At 34.8% G+C, this 24182-nt stretch overlaps 1 protein-coding gene across 2 annotated transcripts in view; it reads right to left on the bottom strand.

Moving 5' to 3' along the window:
* The window catches only part of Klhdc1 (kelch domain containing 1), a 51197-nt gene that overhangs the window by 6512 nt on the left and 20503 nt on the right, over nucleotides 1-24182 (bottom strand). The window contains exons 5-12 of one of the 2 annotated variants that reach the window (XM_046461758.2): nucleotides 18977-19055; nucleotides 16436-16519; nucleotides 13314-13397; nucleotides 12596-12654; nucleotides 10124-10236; nucleotides 8314-8386; nucleotides 3449-3533; nucleotides 1757-1809 (exon numbers count right to left, since the gene is read on the bottom strand). In XM_046461758.2, the coding sequence (XP_046317714.1) occupies nucleotides 1757-1809; nucleotides 3449-3533; nucleotides 8314-8386; nucleotides 10124-10236; nucleotides 12596-12654; nucleotides 13314-13397; nucleotides 16436-16519; nucleotides 18977-19055 (630 nt within the window). The remainder of the gene's footprint in view (nucleotides 1-1756; nucleotides 1810-3448; nucleotides 3534-8313; nucleotides 8387-10123; nucleotides 10237-12595; nucleotides 12655-13313; nucleotides 13398-16435; nucleotides 16520-18976; nucleotides 19056-24182) is intronic. The other variant, XM_046461759.2, reaches the window with a different exon arrangement.

Genomic DNA, 24182 nt, shown 5'->3' with positions numbered 1-24182 from the left:
ATCTCTTTCTCTTTCTCAACCCCTCATATGCCTTCACCCATATTATTCTCACTGCATAAAATCCACATCTATTTGCTGGGCAACTTTGACTTCTTTTAAGTCCTTCTTCCCAACTGTCAATAGGCAGGAAAAAATAGGGGCTTTTCCTACAATCCTCCCAGAAAACTCTGTACATACATTTGTGTGTGTGTGTGTGTGTGTGTTTGTGTGTGTTATTGAGGATTGAACTCAGGGCTTTGCACATGCTAGGCAAGTGCTTCACCACTGAGCTATATCCCCATCCCTGTTTTGAAACTTGATTTTGAGACAGAGTTTCACTAAATTGCCCAGGTTGACCCTGAATTTGCAGTCCTCCAGCTTCAGTATTCCAGGTGGTTGGGATTATAGTCTACTGCATCAGCCTTGTATATTGTTATGGTTTAGATATTAGGTGTCTCCCAAAAGCTCATGTGTGAGAAAGTTTAGAGGTGAAATGACTGGGATATGAAAGCCTTAACTTTATCAGTACATTAACTCCCTAATAGGAATTAACTGGGTAGTAACTGTAGGCAGGTAGGGTATGGCTGCAGGTGATGGGTCATTGGGGGACATGCCTTCCGGTACACATTTTGTCCCTGGAAAGCAGAGCTGTCTGTCTCTGCTTCCTGGTGGCCATGTCCTGAGCTGCTTTCCTCTACCACATTTTTCTGCTATGATGTTCTGCCTCTTGTTGGGCCCACAGCAGTGGAGCAAGCCATCTGTGGACTCAGACCTCTAAAACTGTGAGCCCCAAATAAAGTATTCCTCCTCTAAAATTATTCTTGTCAGGTTTTTTGGTCACAGCAGCAAAAAAGCTGACCAAAACATACATTATCTATTTATATTTTTCTTTTTGTGCTATTAGTGCTCTACCCGTGAGCTATATCCCCAGACCTATTAACTAATTGATTAATTTTGATACAAGGTTTCAAGCTGTCTAGGCTGGCTTTGAACTTGTGATGCTCCTGCCTCAGCCTCCCAAGCAGCTGGAATTATAGGTGTGTGTCACCTTGACCAGCTACATACTCCTTTTTAGAGCAAGAACATATGAGCCAAGAAAGTATAAGTCATACCATCAATTTAATAATGGCTTTGAGGTTTAAAAAAATTCTGCTATATTAAATGTGTGAATGTATGTATGTGTGTGTGGTATATAGAGATACGATCAATATGACATATTCTGATTTTCAGAAGATAAAAATTTTAAGAAGGATTAGAATTAAGGAACTACAGTATGCTTAATATTACCAAATGAACTAAGAGCAATTTTATAAACAAAATAAAAAATGTGATTGTACTACATATTTTAATTTTTTTCTTTTCTTTCTTTTCTTTTTTTTTTTTTTTGGTACTAGAGATTTAATCCCAGGTGCTTTACTACTGAGCTATATCCCTAAGCCCTTTTTGTTTTTTATTTTGAGACAGGGTCTCACTAAGTTGTTAGAGCCTTGTTAAATTGCTAAGGCTATCCTTGAACTTATGATTCTTGTGACTCAAGCTCTTGAGCTTCTGGGATTACAGGTATGAACCACGATGCCTGGCTGTTTATTATAATTAAAAATAATAACACTGGTATATGATTTACCAACATAAATTTGATTTTACTATTAAAAAGACAAATATTTTCTTAGGTTCAAGTCATACAAACTACCTGAAAAATATATCTCTTCCAAAAAAGGAGGAAAAAGGAAATGATACATTCCTAGCATGTATATATAAAAATACTGGATTTGCTTACCTGAGTAGTGAATAAGGCTGTGTTTGAAAGATCAATAAATCATTACAGTGACCCTAAAACATAAGAAAGGTCTTATCAGGGATTTTTATAAAAATAACATTGAGTCAATAATATAATGCTTTATTGTATTTTACACATGTAAAAACATAGCATAAAGCAGCAAATAAATCTCTGACTGGTAACACATATACATATGCATGCACGCAAACAAGGATACCCTCAAATATACACATATATATGTACACATACACCTGCTATGCACAAACTTTGGGTATGTGGTTACCAAACTTCATTGGCCAAAATTCTACCTAATCAATAGCTTATAATTGCAAATTTAAAAATCAGAAATATGTTCTTTTCTGAGAATAGTGAGTTAAAAAGTGACACAAGTAGTGGTTTATAAACACTTTTTTTTTAACAAAAGCATTTTCTTCAAATTGCTCTTATTTTAAAAATCTCTGCTTTAGGGCTGGGGATGTGGCTCGGGGTAGAGTGTTTGCCTAGCATGCCCAAGGGCCTAGGTTCAATTCCCAGACCACACACACATAAAAAACAAACAAACAAAAAAGCAAAACTCTTCTTTATCCTATTTCGAGATAGTTCCTTTGAGGTGCTAGGGATCAAACCCAGGGCCCTTGCATATGCTAGATAAGTGCTGTACCACTGAACTAAACCCTTTAGCTCCCTTCCTGAGAATTATTAATTTAAAAATTAAGCAGCTGGGGTTGTAGCTCAGAGCTTGCCTAGTGCTTGTCTAGCATGTGTGAGGCACTGGGTTCAATTCTCAGCACTGCATATAAAAAAAAATAATAATAAAGATCCATTGACAACTTAAAAAATATTTTAAAAAATTAAGATCCTGAAGATTTTTTGAATAATGAGTCTTTCATCTAAAAGTTAATAATGGTAGAAGGGTCAACAGAAAATTTCTATAAATCCTTTCAAATAGATCTTTAGAATTTCATAATTTGTGATCCAGATTTTAGTTATAATTTAAACTTTGTCATCTAAAAGAAAAGAAGATTTCTAGTGACAAAAAAGAGAAGACAAAATATAAATTTGCCCCTCCCCTTTCTTTTGTGGTCTTGAGTATCGAACCCAAGGCTTTGCACAAGCTAGGCAAAAATTTTGCTATATAAGTACAAAATTATGGTTTTAATATTTTAAGTAATTAATTTCATTTCTGGTGGTAAAATCCAAGGGTGTCCTACTACTGATCTACATCCCCAGCAGTCCTTTCTTTAGTTTTCATTTTGAGACAGGGTCTTGCTCAAAGAAAAAAAAGAAAAGGCTCAAAGAAAAAAGCTCTTTGTAATAACTAATGAAATTAATAGACCTATTTGGATTTCTTTTTTTTTTAATATTTTATTTTTTAGTTTGTAGTTGGACACAATACCTTTATTTTATTTATTTATTTTTATGTGGTGCTGAGGATTGAACCCAGGGCCTCGCACGTGCTAGGTGAGCACTCTACCACTGAGCCACAACCCCATAACACAGACCCCCTATTTGGATTTCTAAATCCAAAAACTCTTGAAATGTTTTACAAAAGCCACTCATTCTTAGGATTAATAACCCCACAGAGTAACATTTTATATTTTGCAGTATTAGAATAGCAATATTCTTGTTGGGTAGTTATTTATTTTGAATAACATAATTCCAGAGGAAACATTTAGATATAAGATTTCTTACTGTATCCAAGGAAAGTAAATCATCTTTGCTCCCACCAAACACCATTATTTCGTTTTCTTTTCCCAAACAGGCTGTGTGCCATAACCTAAAATTGAAAATTATAAACAGGGTGAAATACAGGAAGAAACTGTACATTACATAAAGTCAATTATAAACTGTATACTCTAAAATTAATCCATTTTAAAACAGGCATGACTGAACTTGAACCTTTGGCATATCTTCAAAGGGGTTAGATTTTAAAGATATTTTTAGAGTTCTTTAAATTGTATCATTTTGATTAAGGAGGTGATTCCCAATAACTCTTTCTATTATATCCCCCAACCTTTTTTTTAACCCTTTTCTTTCATACATATTATCCTCAAAACACAATAAATTAAGAAGGAACTGACCCCCTTATTGCTGACAGAGGCACCTTTCCCAATTCTCTTATTAACATCTGCCATGTTACTGTTCTCATTACTTTTGCCTCTTTCTTTTCTGCTTATTCACATCACCTGACAAATCCAATGTGCTACTCTCTTCACATTTCTATTGTCAAATCATTCATCACTCTGGGTACAGAATACCATATGTTCCTTTTTTTTAAATCTCTAATCTCGGGCTGGGGATGTGGCTCAAGCGGTAGCGCGCTCGCCTGGCATGCGTGAGGCCCGGGTTCGATCCTCAGCACCACATACAAACAAAGATGTTGTGTCCGCCGAAAACTAAAAAATAAATATTAAAAAAAATTCTTAAAAAAAAAAAAATAATAAATAAATAAATAAATAAATCTCTAATCTCTCTAGCTACATATATCTAATAAATAATACTTTTCAAATACTTTTTTACTATCTGACCATTAAGAATTTTATTGACTCATATTTGTACATATTTATGAGGTATGAGATATAGTATAATAATTCAATATATGTACACAATGTGTAGTGATCAAATAAGGATAATTAACATTTCTATCTCCTCAAACATTTATAATTTCTATGTGTTAGGAACCTTCAGACTCTTCTAGTTATTTTGAAATATCTTGTAAATTGTGTAAAATATAGTTAGCATGGGAATTTCCTGATTAGGAAGCATCTGTGCTGCCAACTCTTTTTTCTAGCCTAATATTTTATGATCAGTCATTATTTCTTTTTCCCCCAAATGTTAATTCTTGCCTCTCCCCAGTGAGTCCTCTATTTCAACCAACTCTGCTTCCTTGCTTACCCTAAGGAAAAAACTTATATTCACTTCCAGGCTTTTGTTTGCCGTCCCCCCCACCCCTTTTTTTTTCTTTTGTGGTGCTGGGGATTGAACCCAGGGACTTTGTACACAAGCCCTCTACCAATTGAGTTATATCCCCAGCTGTTGTTTGCCCTTTTTCCTAAGCCTAGAATAAGTCATTTTCTCTGGGCCTTAAAAAAACAGGCTCAATATGAAGGAAGTGTTTCAAATAATCCATCTAACTGGTTTTGCTGCCATTTCTGATCAGCATCTTTCAACATTTACATGTTTATTTTGTGCTCTACTAACTCACATTTGAAGATTAATTGCTCTATATACTACTTTAATTGTCTTCCAGCTCCCTAAAAAGACCATGAGGTCTGTGAGGTCAGAAATTGCCACAGTGGTATGTTGAAACAGGCTCACTGGCTAGGTGAACCAATTGTGCATATCTTCATCCAGCTCAGAATCATTTTAATATCTTGAAATCAGCTATAAAGGGAGTATTTACACCTGTAGTAATCAGCAAAGGCTATACATTAGGTGCCTCAACTTTGAGAGTAGTTGTAACTGTATGCCAGCAAACCACTGAAACTCGGGTATGCTAATTTTATGCTTCTTTAAAAAAATATCCAATATGGTATTCTGTACCCAGTTGGTGCTAAAAAAAAATCTTAATTAGCAAAAGCAAACACAAAATACTGATATAATTTATTCAGTGATTAAATATGCAAATTATTTCATAAAGGAGTAGAGCAATTAATGTTCTTTTGTAAATGGTCTGATAGCTCATGTCCATCTCCAATTTTACATTATTTAACAAGAAAAATTTTATAGTTTATTTATAAAGTTCATAATTTCCAAAAGCTCTACCTCTCAAAAATCTCAGAGTACATGCAGATTCTCAATTTCACATGAGAAACTAAGGATTTTACAAAATCATTGCTTTGACTCATTACTTTTTTATTTTTGGTGGTGCTGGGGATTGAACACATGGCCTTGTGCATGCAAGGCAAGCACTCTACTAACTGAGCTATATCCCCAGTCCTTATTACTTTTCTTAATAGACCAAATTGCTAGAGTAATAGATACCCAAAACAATTATATATTGTCATTTCTTTTATTACCATATCACTTATTTTTTAGCATATTAATCCCTTTTACTTAAATTCTGCACGTGCAAACAGTAGGAGTATGTACAATTTGTTAAGCCACATATTTTCCTCAATCATGCCATAGCCAATGACAAATGCACTTGGGACCCAGGATAAATCAAGTTATTAGATATGTTCTTTTGGAAATACTTGCTCAGTTCTCCAAATTATATGTTAGAATGCAAATTGGCATAAATTCTCAACAAGAACCCAAATTATGTTGTGGGTTTGGAGAGGATTAGAAGAGAGATTAGGTAAAAGAAATGGAATATAATGAATGCCCCATATAAGGAAAGGAATAGATTAATTTCCTAGAGAGACAGCTATGTATATAATGGCCTTGGCAATACTCATGGGATCCAGCAGAGCTTTTGGCTCTCTACACCAACACTTTATCTCGTATCTTTTACAGACACATAAAAAAGGTTCTTTGCTGACAACCACTTATATGGGTTATTAGGTATGGATTTACAGATGGTCTTTGAACCAGGCATAGTTTTATCTAAGGTAAGGCCTGAAGATAGTGTTATGCTGTAGAACAGTGGTTCTCAACCAGGGGTAACCTGTCCCCCAAGGAGACTTTTGACAACACCTGTAGATATTTTTGGTTGTCATCACTTGGGGAGAGAGAAGGCAGTGCTACTCACATCTAGTGGGTAAAAGCTAAGGATGCTGTTAATCATCTTGCAATGTACAGGACACCCCTAACAACAATTATTGAACCAATTATTTGGTTCAAAATGTCAATAATGCTAAGATTAAGAAGCCTTGTCTCAGAGTTCTAAGAGGATAATTGGGCAGCTTACATTTCAAATTATATCTTGGAAAAGTTTGCACAAAATGCATTTAGATGTTAATTGTCACTTTCATAAAAATTAGTAAACACACACACACACAAATATATATATATATATATATGTTCTCCTTACACTCAACTGTATCCCACCTGTTCTCCTCCTCACCTCATACCTGAAGATAGATCTGCCTCTGTCTTATCTGCCTTATGGAAACTCTGGCCTGGATTTCATCATCGAAGAACACTGGAAAGCCTTTCCTGCCTTGATTTTGGTGACATCTAGCTTGGAACCTGATGTTTTTTCTATAGACTGATAGTATATGTCCTCTCACAGCTGCTCTAAACTTATCACCTAAACATTCTAATAAAGCATATTATTTACATGACACATCAACTGAATCAAAAGAAATCTCTTTACATAGCTCTAGTTCTAACTAGTATATTATTGATAATAGTTGTGTTGCTCTAATTATTAAGAATTGAAATATAAAATAGGAGCAATTTAAAAATTAAACATTTTTACTACCACTTTGGTCTATAATTAACATATTTATAAAATCAAAAATTAGGAGAAACTTAGAGATCATCTAGTCCAACTCCTTTATTTCACAGATGAAGAAATTGATGCTCAGCTTCTTTAAGTGACTTTTTAAAGCCAAAAAACTAAGCAGTAACTGAGCAAGGACTAGAAATCTGGGTCCCCATATCTTAATATAAAACTCTTTAAATTAAACAAATATATTTTTAAAAAGCCACAATTGTTAAAATAATAAATTCCAATGAATTTTATACATGAAAATAAAATAATCAAATATGTAAATATAAGTTATAGATTATAAGTATATTGATAGATTATAAATATATAGTAAATATTAACATAGATATACATACCAAAATATATATAAATATTTTAAGTCTTTTTCTCAAAAAAGTTACTTAAAATTATCATTTATTAAATAACAAAAATACATATCATTAATTTGACTGCACACTAACATAAATCATCTATAGTTAAAAAATCTGAAATACATGGCACGGAAAGGCATAAAATTTGTTACTGACTACAATGATAATTATGTGCTGAATCTGAATTTCCTATGAAGATATTTTTTATTATACTATTCAACCAAATTTGAAAAAATAAGAAATACAATACTACTGTGGTTTCTTTAATATAATAATAGTATACTGTTCCTATAATTTTTATTATAATATACTACAAATATCTAACATTTTCTTTTTCAAAAAATTCACATTAATAAATACATTAGACCAGTAATCAAAATAATAATTTGCCATCTACTAAATCAATATGAAATCAAATTTCCTCATTAAATTTCTTTAAACTTCTAAAAACAAATTACTACTATTAAAGCCAACCCTATTCCTATCTACTGATTAAAAATATTAACATTAAAATATTAAAATTATGAGATATTTTAAATTATCTTTTTCATATTTATCAGGCAAGATTTCACATTTACCTAAAAGAATAACATTTTTAAATATGCAAATATGGATAAAAACTAGATAGATTATTTTTAACAGTCAGATATAATTAAAATGATATTTGAATTATATAACATAAAGCTCATGTGAAAGATATCATTCTGAATGTTTTATGATTTCAGTGGCAAACAGTATAAATTGAGTGCTTTATCTTAATACTTTAAAAATTCTTAATTATTTTACTACTTGTCAACTACTAGACTTACCTGGGTCTTGTGTTAGGTAAATGTATAAGTTGTTTCCAACAATTTGTTATTGTATTATGAATCCAACCATCACCTGAAATATTATGACAGTTTAATTAGTCCTCTGGATACAATTTTAATTTTTTCCATATTTATCATGTTACATTTATATGATTATCTTTCCTGTGTGTGCATATCTTTTTCATAAATATTTCAAACACACACAAAAGTAGAGTGATCTACCTCCTAGATGCAACAACTATCAAGGTTTTGAGCTGGTGGTGTAGCTCAGAAGTAGTGTTTGCACTTATTATCACCTGCAAAACCCTGGGTTCAATCCCCAGCATTAATCCATCAAAAAAAAACTGTTTTGCCAAATGGGTTCCATTTATCTCTGTTATTCTTATTGTTGAATTCATAATAAATCAAATCCTATATCTCCTATCATTTTCCCCAAACACACTTCAGTATGATTGCTTAAAAAATGAACACTCTACATAAGCACAATGCCATTATCAGTCAATAGAGGATAATTCTTCGGTATCCATATGATCAGATCTTAAACTTAATTGATGACAGAGGAAACTGACTAGACTAAAAGTTAAGATATTTAATTCCCATAGTCAATGACCAAAAATAGCAAATAGGAATTAAAAACTTTAGATCTCGTGAAGTTAACGATGTTAAACAACCTCTAGCAAAATGTACATCTTAATTTTTATTATATTCCAACTTTCTTTTAATTAAAAAGCTCATAAATTGGAGAAAAAATAATCTGCAAGAATATTACCATCTCCTACCAGGAATTGTTATTTCTCCAACCAGCTCTAAAATTAGGTGGCCCACACTCCCCGCTAAATGCATCACTGATACGAACATCTCCTGTTGAAAAATAGTTGTTTCCAGATTCCATATAAAATTATACAAATTATTTTAGTGTTACATAGGTTTCTTTTTTTAGTATATTTTTGTAGTTGTAGATGGACAAAATGCCTTTATTTTATTTATTTTTATGTAGTGGTAAGGATTGAATCCAATGCTTCACACGTGCTAGGCAAGTGCTCTGTCACTGAGCTACAGCCCCAGCCTATATAGGTTTCTTGATAAAAACATCTTTAGCCATAGAAAACTTCTGAGTTAAGAAAATACAATACATCCAACACCTCAAACCAAGAGGTGAATATTCTTGGTCACTCATCTACCCTGATGCCACAATTTTACTGCTTAAAGAAAAACACAATTAAAAAACCCATAGCTATTAGGATCAGCAGTGAAAGGAGTTAACAAAATTCTGCTAATACTTTCCTTTATAATTCTATAACAAAAGAGAAAAAACTGGCTTTCCACTTTGTATTTCCAGAGCCTTCTAGGAAGGCTGGTCTTCTAATCTCCATTCCAGCCTATAGTATAAGCATCTGGATCAAAACCCAGGAGGACACAGAATCACAGAATACTACAGTGGTAAGGGGCTTTAATTCAGCTAGATTCACCCTTTTCTTCTTTTCTTAAGAAAAGAAGAAGTACATGAAGATCCAAGGATATTGAAGCAGAGAGCTTCTCTTCCCAATTAAAAAAATTTTTTTTTCAGCTGTAGATGGACAGCATGACTTTATTTTATTTGTGTTAAAGATTGAACCCAGTGCCTCACACATGCCAGGCAAATGTTCCACCACTGAGCTATCTCACCTCTTTTTTTCAATTCTTAATGCAATGCAAGCATGAAGTTAGGGATAAAGAAAAAAAGGAAGACTTAACTTCACTTTAAGCATGAAATAAAATTAAGAAAAAGGAATGAGAGGATATTTTATATGCTTAACTTTAACTGACTTACTTAATGGAATATTATCTGCACTTAGTCCTCCAAATAGGAAAAGTTTATCATCAGCTATTGGTGTTAAAGTATGCCATGACCGATGTTTTGGACTTTCTCCATTAATAGAAATCCTATGACAAGAGAAAATAATTAAATTTAATTATTTTAATTAAATTTATTTTATTTCAACTGCATTAGTCAAAATAAAGTTTTATTTATTTGTTTGTTTATTATTATTTTGGGGGTAACTGGGATTGAACTCAGGGACACTCAACCACTGAGCCACATCCTATTTTGTATTTTTTTTAGAGACAGGGTCTCACGGAGTTGTTTAGTGCCTTGCTGTTGCTGAGGCTGGTTTTGAACTCTCAATCCTCCTGTCTCAGCCTCCTGAGCTGCTGGAACTGCAAGCATGTGCCACAGCACCCGGCAAAATAATAGGTTTTTAATCATCTCAGAGTGTTTATAAAACATTCTTAAGTTCTTAGATAAACTTGAACAATTTATTTCCACTTAATGTCCATTTCACTTGTTCATAGAACAAAGAGTGAAATTAAATTTCAATTTCCATTTAATTCACAATGCATATTTAACATCACTTTTGTTGATTAATAAACACACTTTCCCATTTTTTGACACAATTATTTTCATGTCTCTTATTTTTTTTTTACTATTGTTTCATGTTTAATTTTGTGTTTTTAGCTGGTTTCCACATGCTATTGTTTTTACTCTGGTCTACTTGTTGTATAAGTTCCGAAAGCATTATCTTCCCCTGAAAATACTAGCTACTTTACCTTCAAAATAAAAGTATGCATGCCATTGCAGATGCAGGATAAAACTCTAAAATTTTCAAACCAATAAACTCTTCTTTAATAAAACAGAAACATAAATAAAAAACATAAACAAAAGCTGGAAGCAAAAAGTTTTAAAACCAGGAGAAAAGAAAACACTATTCTTCAGCATTCTGGAATGCGCCATAGCAACATGGGCCAGTTTTAGAGAATGTAATTTATTTTTTCCAAAAAGAAATATTTTTATTGTTTTTAAAAATTATTATTAGAAACACTTTGGTCATAAAGCATTTAACAACCACTAAAATACTTTTTAAAAAGGAGAATTCTCTTATAATCTTGTATCCCACCAATAAGAAATAATATTAATTTGGTATATCTCTTTAAGACTTTAATGCATATATTTATTAAAAGTACATACATGGGAGCATATAATCTGTTCTGTAACTTTTTTATCTCAAATAATATGCTGTATAATATTTCTGTAAAACATGGTTTCCTTTGGTATTGGAAGCAAAACAGCCCACTGGGCAAGGTATCATGATTTAAACAATCTCTACTTGCAGACACGAAAATTAATTTCAATTTTGGCTTTTATTAATAATGTTGAAACATCTTTTAACTATGTACACATGTTCACACACATACACATACCCTTGTCATTGTTTTTGGAAAAATATGAATCAAAGAAATTATATACACACACACAGACACACACACACGCACGCACGTACACACGTATGTCTTTATATATGTGCAATTATATGTGTATGTGTATTTTTTTTCAGGTAGTGGAGATTGAACCTAGCACCTTGTACATGCTATGGAAGCAATCTCTGAGATATATCCCCAGCCCTTTTCATTTTGAGACAAAGTTTCACTAAATTGTCCTGGTAGCCTCAAACTTGTGATCCTCCTGCCTCAGCCTCCGAAGCAGTTGAGATTTCCATTTTATATTTTAAACATATTTTCAGGCTACCTTCCAAAAAAAAGTGCCCCAATTTGTACTACCAATTATGTTGTTACATTCTACCACACACTGTCATAATTATTTTTATCTGATAAGAGAAAACTTACTTTTATTCCCTTTTCTTTGATAATCTATGTAAAACCAGTAATTTTACATAATCTATTTTCTTTTTTTAAAATATCTTTATTTCACTTATTTATTTTTATGTGGTGCTGAGGATCAAACCCAGAGTCCCGCACTTGCAAGGCAAGTGCTCTACCGCTGAGCCATAACCCCAGCCCACATAATTTATTTTCAACTGTTAGTTTTTTCTTTCTTTTTATGGTACCAGAGATTAAACCCAGAGACACTTAACCAATGAGCCACATCTCTAGGCCTTTTAATTTTTTCCTTTGAGCCAGGGTCCCTGTTATGTTGCTTAGGGCCTGATTAAGTTTCTGAGGCTGGCTTTGAACTTGTGATCCTCCTGCCTCTTAAGCCGCTGGGATTATAGGCATGTGCTACTGTGCCTGGCTCAACTGTTAGTATTTTCATGTTTTATATAGTTCAGTTAAAGAACAAGTTCTGTTTACATCTGTATATTCCTTGCTTAGACATATAATCTGAAAAACAAATACCAGTTCAATTTTAGGAACACAAATTTGGATTATGGCTGGACACACACATACACACACACACACACACACACACACACCTACAGATTAAAACATACTAAAATTTCAAACTTACCTTCCAGACCAAGTCCAGGTGTCTAAGTTTAGATAGTGCAAGTCATTCATCCTAGTTTGCTAAAATAAAAATGTTAAATTGGACAGTGTTTTATATCTTTTATGGTCTAAAATATTAATTGTTGCTTTTTGTATGAGGGATAGAACTCAGAGGTGCTTAACCACTGAGCCACAGCCCCATCCCTTTTTTATTTGTTCCTTTGAGACAGGGTCTTCATAAGTTGCTGAGGATGACTTTGAACTTGTGATCCCTCCTGCCTCAGCCTCCCGAGCCACTGGGATTACAGGCGTGTATCACCACACCCGGCTTAAAATGTTAGTTTTAGATTAAAAATAGACTATATCTGTCCTACTCAACATCAGAAATTTAAATATTGGGAAATAATGCAAAGCATTAATAAAATTAATATGAGCTCCCAAATTAATGTGTCAAAGGGCAAAGGAAGAAATGGGTTTAAACTAACAGGGTTTAAATTATAAAAAATTAAACTTTTCTGAAACTGGACTGAAGTGAAGGATTTTCCTCATTAAAATATGATTTATAATCATCTGTGATTGCTTGTATATGGCCTGTTTTGAAAATAAAAGATAAATAAAAGTTATTAAATGTCATTTTAGTTTCTAGATTATCTGAATATTCCATTGTTCCACAAAATCAGTGGCTAATTTTTATAACAAGTACCACACATAAAAATACCATTTCCATTAAAAACACTAACCAAAACACGTCCGCCAAAGACATAACCCTTATTTCCAAGAACTGCACACGTATGCGCGGCTCGTGCCTGTGGTGGAACTCCACCCTGCAAGCAGAGATTAGAAGAGTACAAAGACTTAAATCATCTGTAATATAGTCACATTCCAATGCTTAGTATGAGACACACCTGATCAGTAAGCTATCCATACCTATGTAATTCAATTAAAAACCCTACACAGAAGTTCATTCTAAATAATAATATAGGCAAATACAATTCTTTAAGAATAAAATTTACTCTTCCTGATTTTAATGTGCTATTCTAAAATGTCAGACATTATTAAACAAAATAAAATTCACATAAATTTTGGATCGAAACATAAGACCATAAAAAAAATCAAATTAAAAATTCTGTCACATATACACTCAGTCTCTCTCTCTTTCTCTCCGTCTGTCTGTCTGTCTCTCTCTCTCTCTCTCTCTCTCTCACACACACACACACACACACACACAGAGTTAAAATTTGAAGTGAGCACTGTATAGTGGGTGATCTCAGAGCCTAAAAAATTAAATATGATCTCCAAACTCCTCAAATTCATAAGAATTTCACTATTGCCTTGTCAAACAGTACTTTATTGCTTCCTAAAACTCTTAACACTAAATAACTGTTCTCTACATTTTACTTTGAAAAAATAATAGATCTTTTCTTTAGAAAAGTTCTTAATTGGTGGTAAAAGAGAGAATGGGTAGATAAATGAATAAGATTTTAAGGAAAAGGAGCTGGGGATGTAGTTCCGGGTAGAGCCTGTTCTTAGCATGTGTAAGGCTTTGGGCTCAATTCTCAGTATGAAAGACAAAAAGGTAGGGCTCAGATGTGGCTCAGCGGCAGAGCGCCTGCCTAGCATGTGTGAGGCACTGGGTTTGAACCTCAGCACCACATATAAATAAATAAAAAATATAGGTACATTAACAACTAAAAAGTATTTTTTTTAAAAAAGTAAGAAAGGTAGACATACAGAAGGAAGAAAGGGAGGGAGAGAAATTTGAAGGAAGAATAATTTGAACAATTCTATGTGTTTATGAATTTCCCCAAGTTATGCTAAAGCTTCTACTTATTTAAAAGAATCAGGTATCAGTGATTAATGATGTAAGAAAAGAAATTATCCTGCAACTCATGAAAGCAATTACCACTAGATGAAAGACCCTCCTCCAACTGAATCCAAATCTATTGAGTGAAAATACATTTTTTTTCATAGTGTCAGTTTTGGCAAATTGGTAGGTCCTAAAATGAGAAAGATTAGGTTCATTATTTCTAAGCCTTACAGGCCATACTAAACTAAAGGCAAATGTAAGGAGTGATTATATTTTTACCCAAGATGCATTATGAACATTTTCAGCTCACTGGCTACTAAATGCGGACATGGAAAATTTAAGCTCTACATCCAACACCATAACTTACTATTCATTTTAAGATTACCTGAATACCTGTTTCAACTTGATAAGAAATAATTCAGATTTCACCTATATAACACTTAAGTAAATGAAAGAGAACCATTGGAGAGTTTTGGTTTCTAGCCCTTCTATCAAAACAAAGCTTTTATTATTATCCCATCACAGAAGCTCCAGGTTCTAACTTATTTTCTAAGGAAATAGAGGGTTAAGAGGCCTCAAAGAGATCTAGGATTAGTTTCAGTAAACTTAGATCCACTAATATTTGTCTCCACCTACCTGCTGACAGGAAATCTTAACAGAGGTAAAACTCTCTTACTCCATTAATAAAAAACCCAAATCTTAAAATTCAAATGCTGATTGAAGCAAAATTCAATCTTCAACTATAAATAACTGACAGCTGATTAGTTCTACAATTAGAAATGTAATGAAGAGAACAGAAAAGCACTGGAAACCTGAAATTTACTGCCTGGAAAGAGATTGCAGAGAAGGTCAAATTCTATAACACTTAATATTGTAGCACTTTCCATGATTTTCACCAACAGAAGTTGGACTGTGAAAACTTTTAGTCACTTGTGCATACTAATAGACAATGTTAGTTTTGCCTGCTTAGCATTCCTTTCTGTTCACCCTAGGATGTGTAAAGCCTTGGGCTCAATTACACCTTAGTATGTGTAAGGCTTTGGATATTGAGCTTATCAATCATAATACCCTGCTCTCCCTGGGGTGGACACAGCAAGTTATCCCCTTGGTAACAGGGGTCCTATAAAGAGTAGGGACAATACCAGGTAGAACCAGAGTCTTCTTCTAAGACTAATTTACAGGCAATGAGAGAGCATTATACCAAGAAGTACTGGCATAGCCAGGGCCCTGTTCTCTCCTAAATGGCCCCAGCTGTTCTGCAGTAGCTGTAGCGAAACAAGAACACAAAAAGGGAAAAGCAGACACAAAGAGACATGAAAAGTATTATGATGGTGTTGAGAAATGTGCTCCAGTTCCTGGTGTGCTGGTCTGTGTAGGATGTGTGAGCCACTCCAAATTGCTTAAACTAATTTAAATTTGTGCTTGGTTACTAGCAAATGAAAAAACAAGGATAATGTATTTTTGTCATGCTGTAATTGTATGTTGCTCTGATTTTAAGGGTTTATAAAAATGGTGTTTAAAATCATGGGCTTTGTAATACAATGACTTTTTAAAAGAATTTTTATCAAATTAGGGCATGTTACTTGTGGGTAAAGAATGATGACAGAAACAAAAAGAATCACAATGGCATCTCTTTAAAAGATTTTTTTTTTCTAGAAAATCTTATCTGATCTGGAGAAATTTTTTTTTCTCTTTCTTTTTGGTGACACTAGGGATTGAACATATGATCATTCAGCCTCTGAGTTACATCCTCAGTTCCACCTTTTTTTTTTTTTAATTGTAAATTTTCAGACAAGGCCTCACTGAGTTGCCCAAGCTGACCTGGAACTTGAGATCCTCCTACCTCAGCCTCTTGAGTTCCCAGGATTACAGATGCATGCCACCTCACCTGGCTATATATGATTTTCTTTTAAATGGTGTTGGTGACAGATTCAAGATAACTACTTTGTATGTGATTATAAACCCAATTGATAAATCCAAATAACTGAGTTTTTAAAAGATTTAAAATGTATCAATGAATATATGAATATGAAGGATACTTTTTGCAACACTTACTTTAATTTCTGGTTGAAACCAAGTCAGTGTTTTTGTATCAAATACATGGACATCATTATGCCATCCCCAGAATATTTGTTCTTCCTAAAACAGAAATTTTAAAAATATCTGAAAGCTTTTATAATTTTTACATTATTGTTACAGCTTGGCACATATTTACTAGTAAAATAAAAATAAAAAACATTTACAACAATGGAGTTAAGTGTTATCACAGTCATCGAGTTAATGCACACACCAGTGTCCCAAAAAGTATGGTGTTCAGACAAGTAGTAACATCACGGGACAACTTTTCTTCTCATATAATTGCTTGCTTGCAGTGAATCATAATTTTATTTGTAGACAATTTTTACATTTTCTCAAAGGATTGTCTTTTTTAAAATTTTGAGGACAAGCTGACAGTAGCACATATTTGTGATCTCAACCTTTGGGAGGTTGAGGCAGGAGGATTACTTCAGTTCATGGGTTCAAAACCAGCCCGGGTAACATTGTGAGATCCCATCTCAAAAAAATAACAACAACAAAAGCCAACCAAAAAATAATTGGACAGAATGGATTTATACAGGACAGAATGATTTTATACATCTTGGAACCTTTTTTCCTTAAAACACATGCTCAAAGCCTAATTAATCCTTGCCATAATAAATTATATAGATTATACAGGTTATACAGGGCTATACTTTTTCCAAAAAGTTCCAATCACTTCTAATCCACCAAGCAATTTATTCTTGTGAGTCAAACTTATGCTTTTTGCTTATTGTCCTTGTTATCTTCTTCTTTTTCCTTCTTATTGATGGTCCTGGGGACTGAATCTAGGAGTACTTTACCACTGAGTTACATCCTCACCCCTTTTTATTGAAACAGGGTCTTTCTAAATGGACCAGGCTGGCCTTGAACTTTCAAGCCTCCTACCTGTCTTCCAAATAGCTGAGATTACAGGGGTAAGGTACTACACCTGTATTATTTATCTTTTTGTTGTTGTTGTTTTGTTACCAGGGATTGAACCCAGTGGTGCTTAACAACTGAGCCACATCCACCAGCTCTTTTAAATTAATTTTTTTTTTAGTTGTTGATGGACCTTTATTTATTTATTAATTTATATGTGATTTTGAGAATCGAACCTAGTACCTCACCCATGCTAGGCAAGTGCTCTACCACTGAGCCACAACCTCAGCCCGTCTTTTAAATTTAATTTTTTTTTTTTTAAATTTTGAGACAGTGTCTCGCTAAGTTGCTTAGGGCCTTGAAAAATTGCTGAGGCTGGCTTTGAACTTGCAATCCTCCTGTCTCAGTCTCCCAAATTGCTAGGATTACAGGCGGGCACCACCAAACCCAGCTTCATGTATCTTTGATAGGACTTATCAAGTAAGTCAAATAAACCAAACAATTTACTTAGATTAGAATCCAAATTTAAAGATCTAGTTGTTCTCCAGAAACTTCAGGACATGTTCATTAGGTTAACTGTACTAGGGGAGGAAAAACAATTGAGTTCACCAATGAGTAAAGATAACTAGGTGTAAATAATAGTAAATTATATTCTTGAAAATTATTAATAATATTTTGAATAGCAGAGTTTTAAAAATATTTCATTTTAAAAATTCAAATATGCAGAAACATGGAGAATTAAAGATACCTATATACATTTACATTGAAAATGTAGAATGATAATAAAATTCAAAAGAAGGTAAACTGAAAAGAGTTATTGTGTATCTTTTGGTGGTGAGAACAATTTTTTTTTCTTTTGCAATACTGGGGATTGAACCCAGGGGTACTTTATCATTGGGCCACATACTCAGCCCTCTTTATTTTTTCTTTTGAGACAGGATTTTGCTAAGTTGCTTAGGTCCTTGCTAAATTTCTGAGGCTGGCTTTGAACTTGTGACCCTCCTTCCTCATCCTCCCGAGGTGCTAGGATTACAGATGTACTACCTCCCCCAGTTCATTCTTATGTAGAAGCCAGTCTGAGCTATGAAAAATTCTGGTGTGTGTCCAATAGGAGGCTTGTCAATAATAGCCATTTTGGTTAAACATAAACAAAAAACAAAATTCCCCCAAGTTAGGTTAAAGCATCTATTTATTTAACAGAAACAGGTATAAGTGATTAATGATATTAGAAAAAAATTATTCTGCTGAACACGGTGACACACGTCTGATGTTCTCAGCAATTTGGGAAGCTGAGGCAGGAGTATAGCAAGTTTGAGTCCAGCTTGGGATACTTACTGAAACTCTGCCTCAAAATAATAAATAAAAAGGGCTGGGGGTGTAGCTCAATAGTAAAGCATCCCTAGGTTCAATCTCTAGTACTGAAAAAAAAAAAAAAGAAGAAGAAGAAGAAAGAAAAATTAGTGAGAGGAACAATGAAAGTTATTATCAAAATATGAGAGATCTTCCTTGACTGAATCCAAATCTATAAGAGTAAAAATACATTTTTTCACATAGTGTCAACTGGTAGCTCCTAAAATGAGAAATATTAGGTTCATTATTTCTAAGACTTACAGGCTATGCTAAATTAAAAGCAAATGTAAGGAGTGATTACTTTCTTACCCAAGATGCATCATGAACATCAAAACAGTCTTGAAGTTCATTGTGTCTCCTGCACCCATAACCACCAAAATATATTAATCTGAAAAACAATACAGAGGGACACACTTTTGGTTTGCTTCTCATTTGTTCATTGAAATAGATCTTTTCTCTCACCCTAAGAACCTAAATAAGCCAAATAAATGACAAAAGTATTGTATTAAAAATAAAAAAAAACTAAATCAAAGAGCTGAGAGAACAGAGATCTAAATGAACCAATTTCAGAAAATGATGAGCTCTCAAACAGCAGAGACCCACAGCTGCATTCATCCAATGTGTAACAGGAGGAAATAGAAACAAATACACACAGAGATTATAAAGGGAAACCACTCATTGTATTAACAGGTACATGTAGGCTGGCATGGCAAATTAGAATCTTAAAAAACCCAGCTGCAGAAGGAGTTGGAACCCTTTTTTTCTTTTTCTTTTTTTTTTTTTTTTTTAGTTTTTAATTTCCACACCTCTTTTGCAAACTTCTAAGGATGGCCCAGGATCAATTATCAAAAGCTGGAAGCAGGAGGTGGGGGTGTAGCTCAGTGATAGAATGCTTGCCTGGCATTCAAAATGCCCTGGGTTCAATCACCAGAGGTGGGGGTGTGTGGGAGAGCCAGAAGAAGAGGAGGACTGCTGAGCAAACCTGCTTGAGGCAATTTCAGCTTTCAACTATTAAAGTTTGGGATCTGGACAGGAGATTTGAAAGAAACACCTGAGAGGCATGCCAAGACTATACCACATAGGGTGTTCACTCCAAAGGTCAGGGGAGGAGATGAAAAGCTGATCTCTTTCAAATTGCAGAAAGCCTGAGTGGGATACCAGAGCAAAGAGAACTTCTTAGGGACCCAAGGACCTACCAACTGGTTTTAAAACATAGATCTCTCATAGTTTTGAGAGGTAGGGATGCAGCTGAATGCAGCTGAATGCAGCATAGCTGAAATCTTCAGTTCTTAAATATGGGTCTCTAATGAAAGACCTGCCCTGCCTCAAAACATTTTAAGCCACTGGTAAAAATGGATAAAACTAAGGCTACAACACAGCCCAAACACAGATCAACTACAGATTAGCCTGACTTATGTCCCATTCTAGCAGTCTAAAAAAAGAAGAACTGGCATATCCCTCTCTGGAGATAAAGAAAATATATTCCAATCTTTACTATTCTTTCATATAAAATGTCTGGTATATAATAAAAAATAACAAAATACATAAAAAGGAAAAAGAAAGTGGTTCATGATCAAGAGAGAAAAGAGTCAACGAAAGTAGACACAGAGTAGTCAGACAACCTGAATTATCAGAAACGGTCATTTAAAATAACTGTTAATTTTAAGAAAAGCTCATTCTCCAAGAAAGGTCCTAGGTAGCTAAATGTGTGCCTAAATTGCAGAATCTGGTAGCCATTTGCTGACTGGAGATCATATTCAAACTTTGTGTTCCTGGAAGAACCACAAACTGAACTTTGGGCCTTTGTCCAGGTGTGTTCCTGTTCAGCTGCCAAGATAAATAGTCTGAAAAGTCCTATTTCATCACGGAAACCTGAACAATGAACTATTATTTGCAGTCAAAATTAAATATCAACCAATTAGGAATGAGCATGCTTGCATCCTTCATTTGCATAACAGTCTTTAGTGGGTACCTGGTCTGGAACTTTATCTATATTAGCCAGTCCCTCTCTTTGCTCCTTTGGAACAGTTTCCTTTTGTAAGGAAGGCTGTGTCTCCCTGGTGAGGAAACTGCTTATTGAAATAAAGCTTCCATTTTTGTCTGAAATTCTTTCCTACTGAATTTTTGTTGACAAAACCATGATTAAAATGCTAATAGACCTGAGGTAGAAATTTAGGGATACAGAGAGAAGACTAAATCTCTAAAGGAAAAATATCCCTGTTAAACTGTAGAACAAATAATTTGTTGTTTGGTTTTTTTTTTTTTTTTTTTGATATATGGACTAACTTTATTTTTTTTTTAAATTTTTTATTGTGGGTTGTTCAAAACATTACAAATTTCTTGACATATCATATTCCACACTTTGATTCAAGTGGGTTATGAACTCCCACCTTCACCCCATACACAGATTGCAGAATCACATCAGTTACACATCCATTGATTTACAAATTGCCATTCTAGTGTCTGTTGTGCTCCGCTGCCTTTCCCATCCTCCCCCCTCCCCCCTCCCCACCTCTCCCCTCCCCTCCCCTCCTCTCTCTCTACCTCCTCCACTGTATAACCCTGAGGGTCTCCTTCCATTACCATGCAATTTCCCTTCTCTCTCCCTTTCCCTCTCACCTCTCATCCCTGTTAAATGTTAATCTTCTTCTCCTGCTCTTCGTCCCTACTCTGATCTTAGTTACTCTCCTTATATCAAAGAAGACATTTGGCATTTGTTTTTTAGGGATTGGCTAGCTTCACTTAGCATAATCTGCTCTAATGCCATCCATTTCCCTGTAAATTCTATGATTTTGTCATTTTTTAATGCAGAGTAATACTCCATTGTGTATAAATGCCACATTTTTTTTATCCATTCGTCTATTGAAGGGCATCTAGGTTGGTTCCACAGTCTTGCTATTGTGAACTGTGCTGCTATGAACATCGATGTAGCAGTGTCCCTGTAGCATGCTCTTTTTAGGTCTTTAGGGAATAGACCAAGAAGGGGAATAGCTGGGTCAAATGGTGGTTCCATTCCCAGCTTTCCAAGAAATCTCCATACTGCTTTCCAAATTGGCTGCACCAATCTGCAGTCCCACCAGCAATGTACAAGTGTACCCTTTTCCCCACATCCTCGCCAGCACTTGTTGTTGTTTGACTTCATAATGGCTGCCAATCTTACTGGAGTGAGATGGTATCTTAGGGTGGTTTTGATTTGCATTTCTCTGACAGCTAGAGATGTTGAGCATTTTTTCATGTACTTGTTGATTGACTGTATGTCCTCCTCTGAGAAGTGTCTGTTCAGGTCCTTGGCCCATTTGTTGATTGGGTTGTTTGTTCTCTTATTGTCTAATTTTTTGAGTTCTTTGTATACTCTGGATATTAGGGCTCTATCTGAAGTGTGAGGAGTAAAGATTTTAGAACAAATAATTTGTAATCAACTCTTGAGTCAGACAAAGGAGTCTAAGAGACAGAAAAAAAAATATAATGATTCAATGAACAGCCCATAAATTATTTTGTAACTTTCCAGTTTCCTGTAAGCTTTCTGGAATTTGACAAAACAGAAAAAAGACCTCGATAGAAAGAAATCAGCCATTTGATTGGACCATGACACTCTATCACAGTCACCTGACTACCTAACCTCCCAGGATCATTAATATAGGCTGAAACTTACCAGACCAGATCCCCTAAGTGGAAACATGATCTTCCTCAATTCTAGCCATGAAAGAAGACCAGTCTTTCTGTTTTGTTTTGGTACTGGGGATTGAACTCAGGGGTACTCGACCACTGGGTCCCATCCCCAGTCCTATTTTGAATTTTATTTAAAGACAGGGTCTCACTGAGTAACTTAGTACATTGCTTTTGCTGAGGCTGGCTTTAAACTTGTGATCCTCCTGCCTCAGCTTCCTGACTGCTGGGATTACAGGTGTGTGCCACTATGCCTGGCAGACCAGTCCTTTCGAATAATATAGTCTATCTAATTATGTACCCTAATAAAAGCTTGACCTTAAGTCCTGGTTTCTTGTTTATGAAATTACTGACATTCTGCCCTGAAAATACAAACTTTGACTTTCTATAATAAACTTCCTTCTTTGCTATGAAGACCTGACTTGTCCTTAAATTCTTTTCTGTCAGGAGCTGCCACATAAGAGCAGGGTACCCTCAGGCTTGAGCAATGGGGATGTGGGACTGGCTTCTGTTGTGCACAAAAGCAGGTGGACTTCACCTACACCCAGCAGGGGAGTGAAGCTCTGGGAGTGGGTGTTACCCAATGAGAGTGGGCTGCCTTCTTGTTCTTTTTTAATACTACCCTTTATCTTTGTTGGATGGAATGCTCTATCCAATGGCTGTCTTCAATAAAAACCAGGATTCAGGACATGCTCCCTCTTTCTCGCCTACCTCCCATATTTTTCTCTTGCCCCCCTTTGTGAGAGCTTAAAGCTGAGGTGGAGGAGCTGTCCTGAAAACACCCCAAAAAAGGTATTTTCTATGTCTGTGTGATTCCTTCATGCCACCCAATTCACCCGAATGACCCTGGATATGTAGCCCACATGGGACGTGGGCTACACTATTCTGTGCTGGAGTCAAAACCTGAAAGTTTCCAATAGATGTCTCCTGGGCCTCTGGAGACTTCCCTGGATCCCTACATGGTGACAGACCTAATGGAAAAAGATGGACAATACACACACACACACAAAGGGTAATATCAGCAGAGACATGGCACCATAAAAAAGAACTAAATAGAAACGCTAAAAATGAAATATAAGGGGCTGGGATGTGGCTCAAGCGGTAGCGCGCTCGCCTGGCATGCGTGCGGCCCGGGTTCGATCCTCAGCACCACATACAAACAAAGATGTTGTGTCCGCCAAATACTAAAAAATAAATATTGAAAAATTCTCTCTCTCTCTACCTCTATCTCTCTCACTCTCTCTTAAAAAAAATAAATAAAATAAAATTTTAAAAAAAAAATGAAATATAAGATGTCAGAATTAAAAAATTCATTATCTGGGTTTAATGGCAAACTGGACACAACAATGGAAAAGGTCAGTGAATGTGAAGACAAGTCAGTATATCAATAAAAAATATCCAAATTAAAACATAAAGAAGGGGTGGAGAAAGAAACTGGAAGTTCAAGCTCTGTGGGCCATTATCAAATGATTTAAAATGCATGTAAAAGGAGTTCCAGAAGACAAAGAAATGTGTAAAACAAATATTTGATAATTACTAGAAACTTCTTAAAACTCATATAAGATACCAATTTGTCAACCCAAGTAGTTCAGCACATTCCAGGTAGGATAAATATAAAGGAAACTATACTTGAGCTTTTACTTTCTTCTTTTTGGGGGAGGTACCAGAGGTTGAACCCAGGTGCACTTAACCACTGAGTCACACCTCCAGCCCCTCTTTACATTTTATTTAGAGACAGGGTCTCACTAAGTTGCTTAGAACCTCACTAAGTTACTGAGCTGGCTTTGAACTTGCAATCCTCCTGTCTCAGCCTCCTGATACACTGGGATCAGAAGCATGCACCACTGTG

The sequence above is a fragment of the Marmota monax genome, unplaced genomic scaffold (assembly GCF_021218885.2).
Source record: "Marmota monax isolate L192 unplaced genomic scaffold, Marmota_monax_Labrador192_F-V1.1 WCK01_AAM20220418_F8-fsc00001, whole genome shotgun sequence".
In the NCBI taxonomy this organism is placed as follows: Eukaryota; Metazoa; Chordata; class Mammalia; order Rodentia; family Sciuridae; genus Marmota; species Marmota monax.
This window is presented reverse-complemented; position numbering and strand designations above follow the sequence as displayed.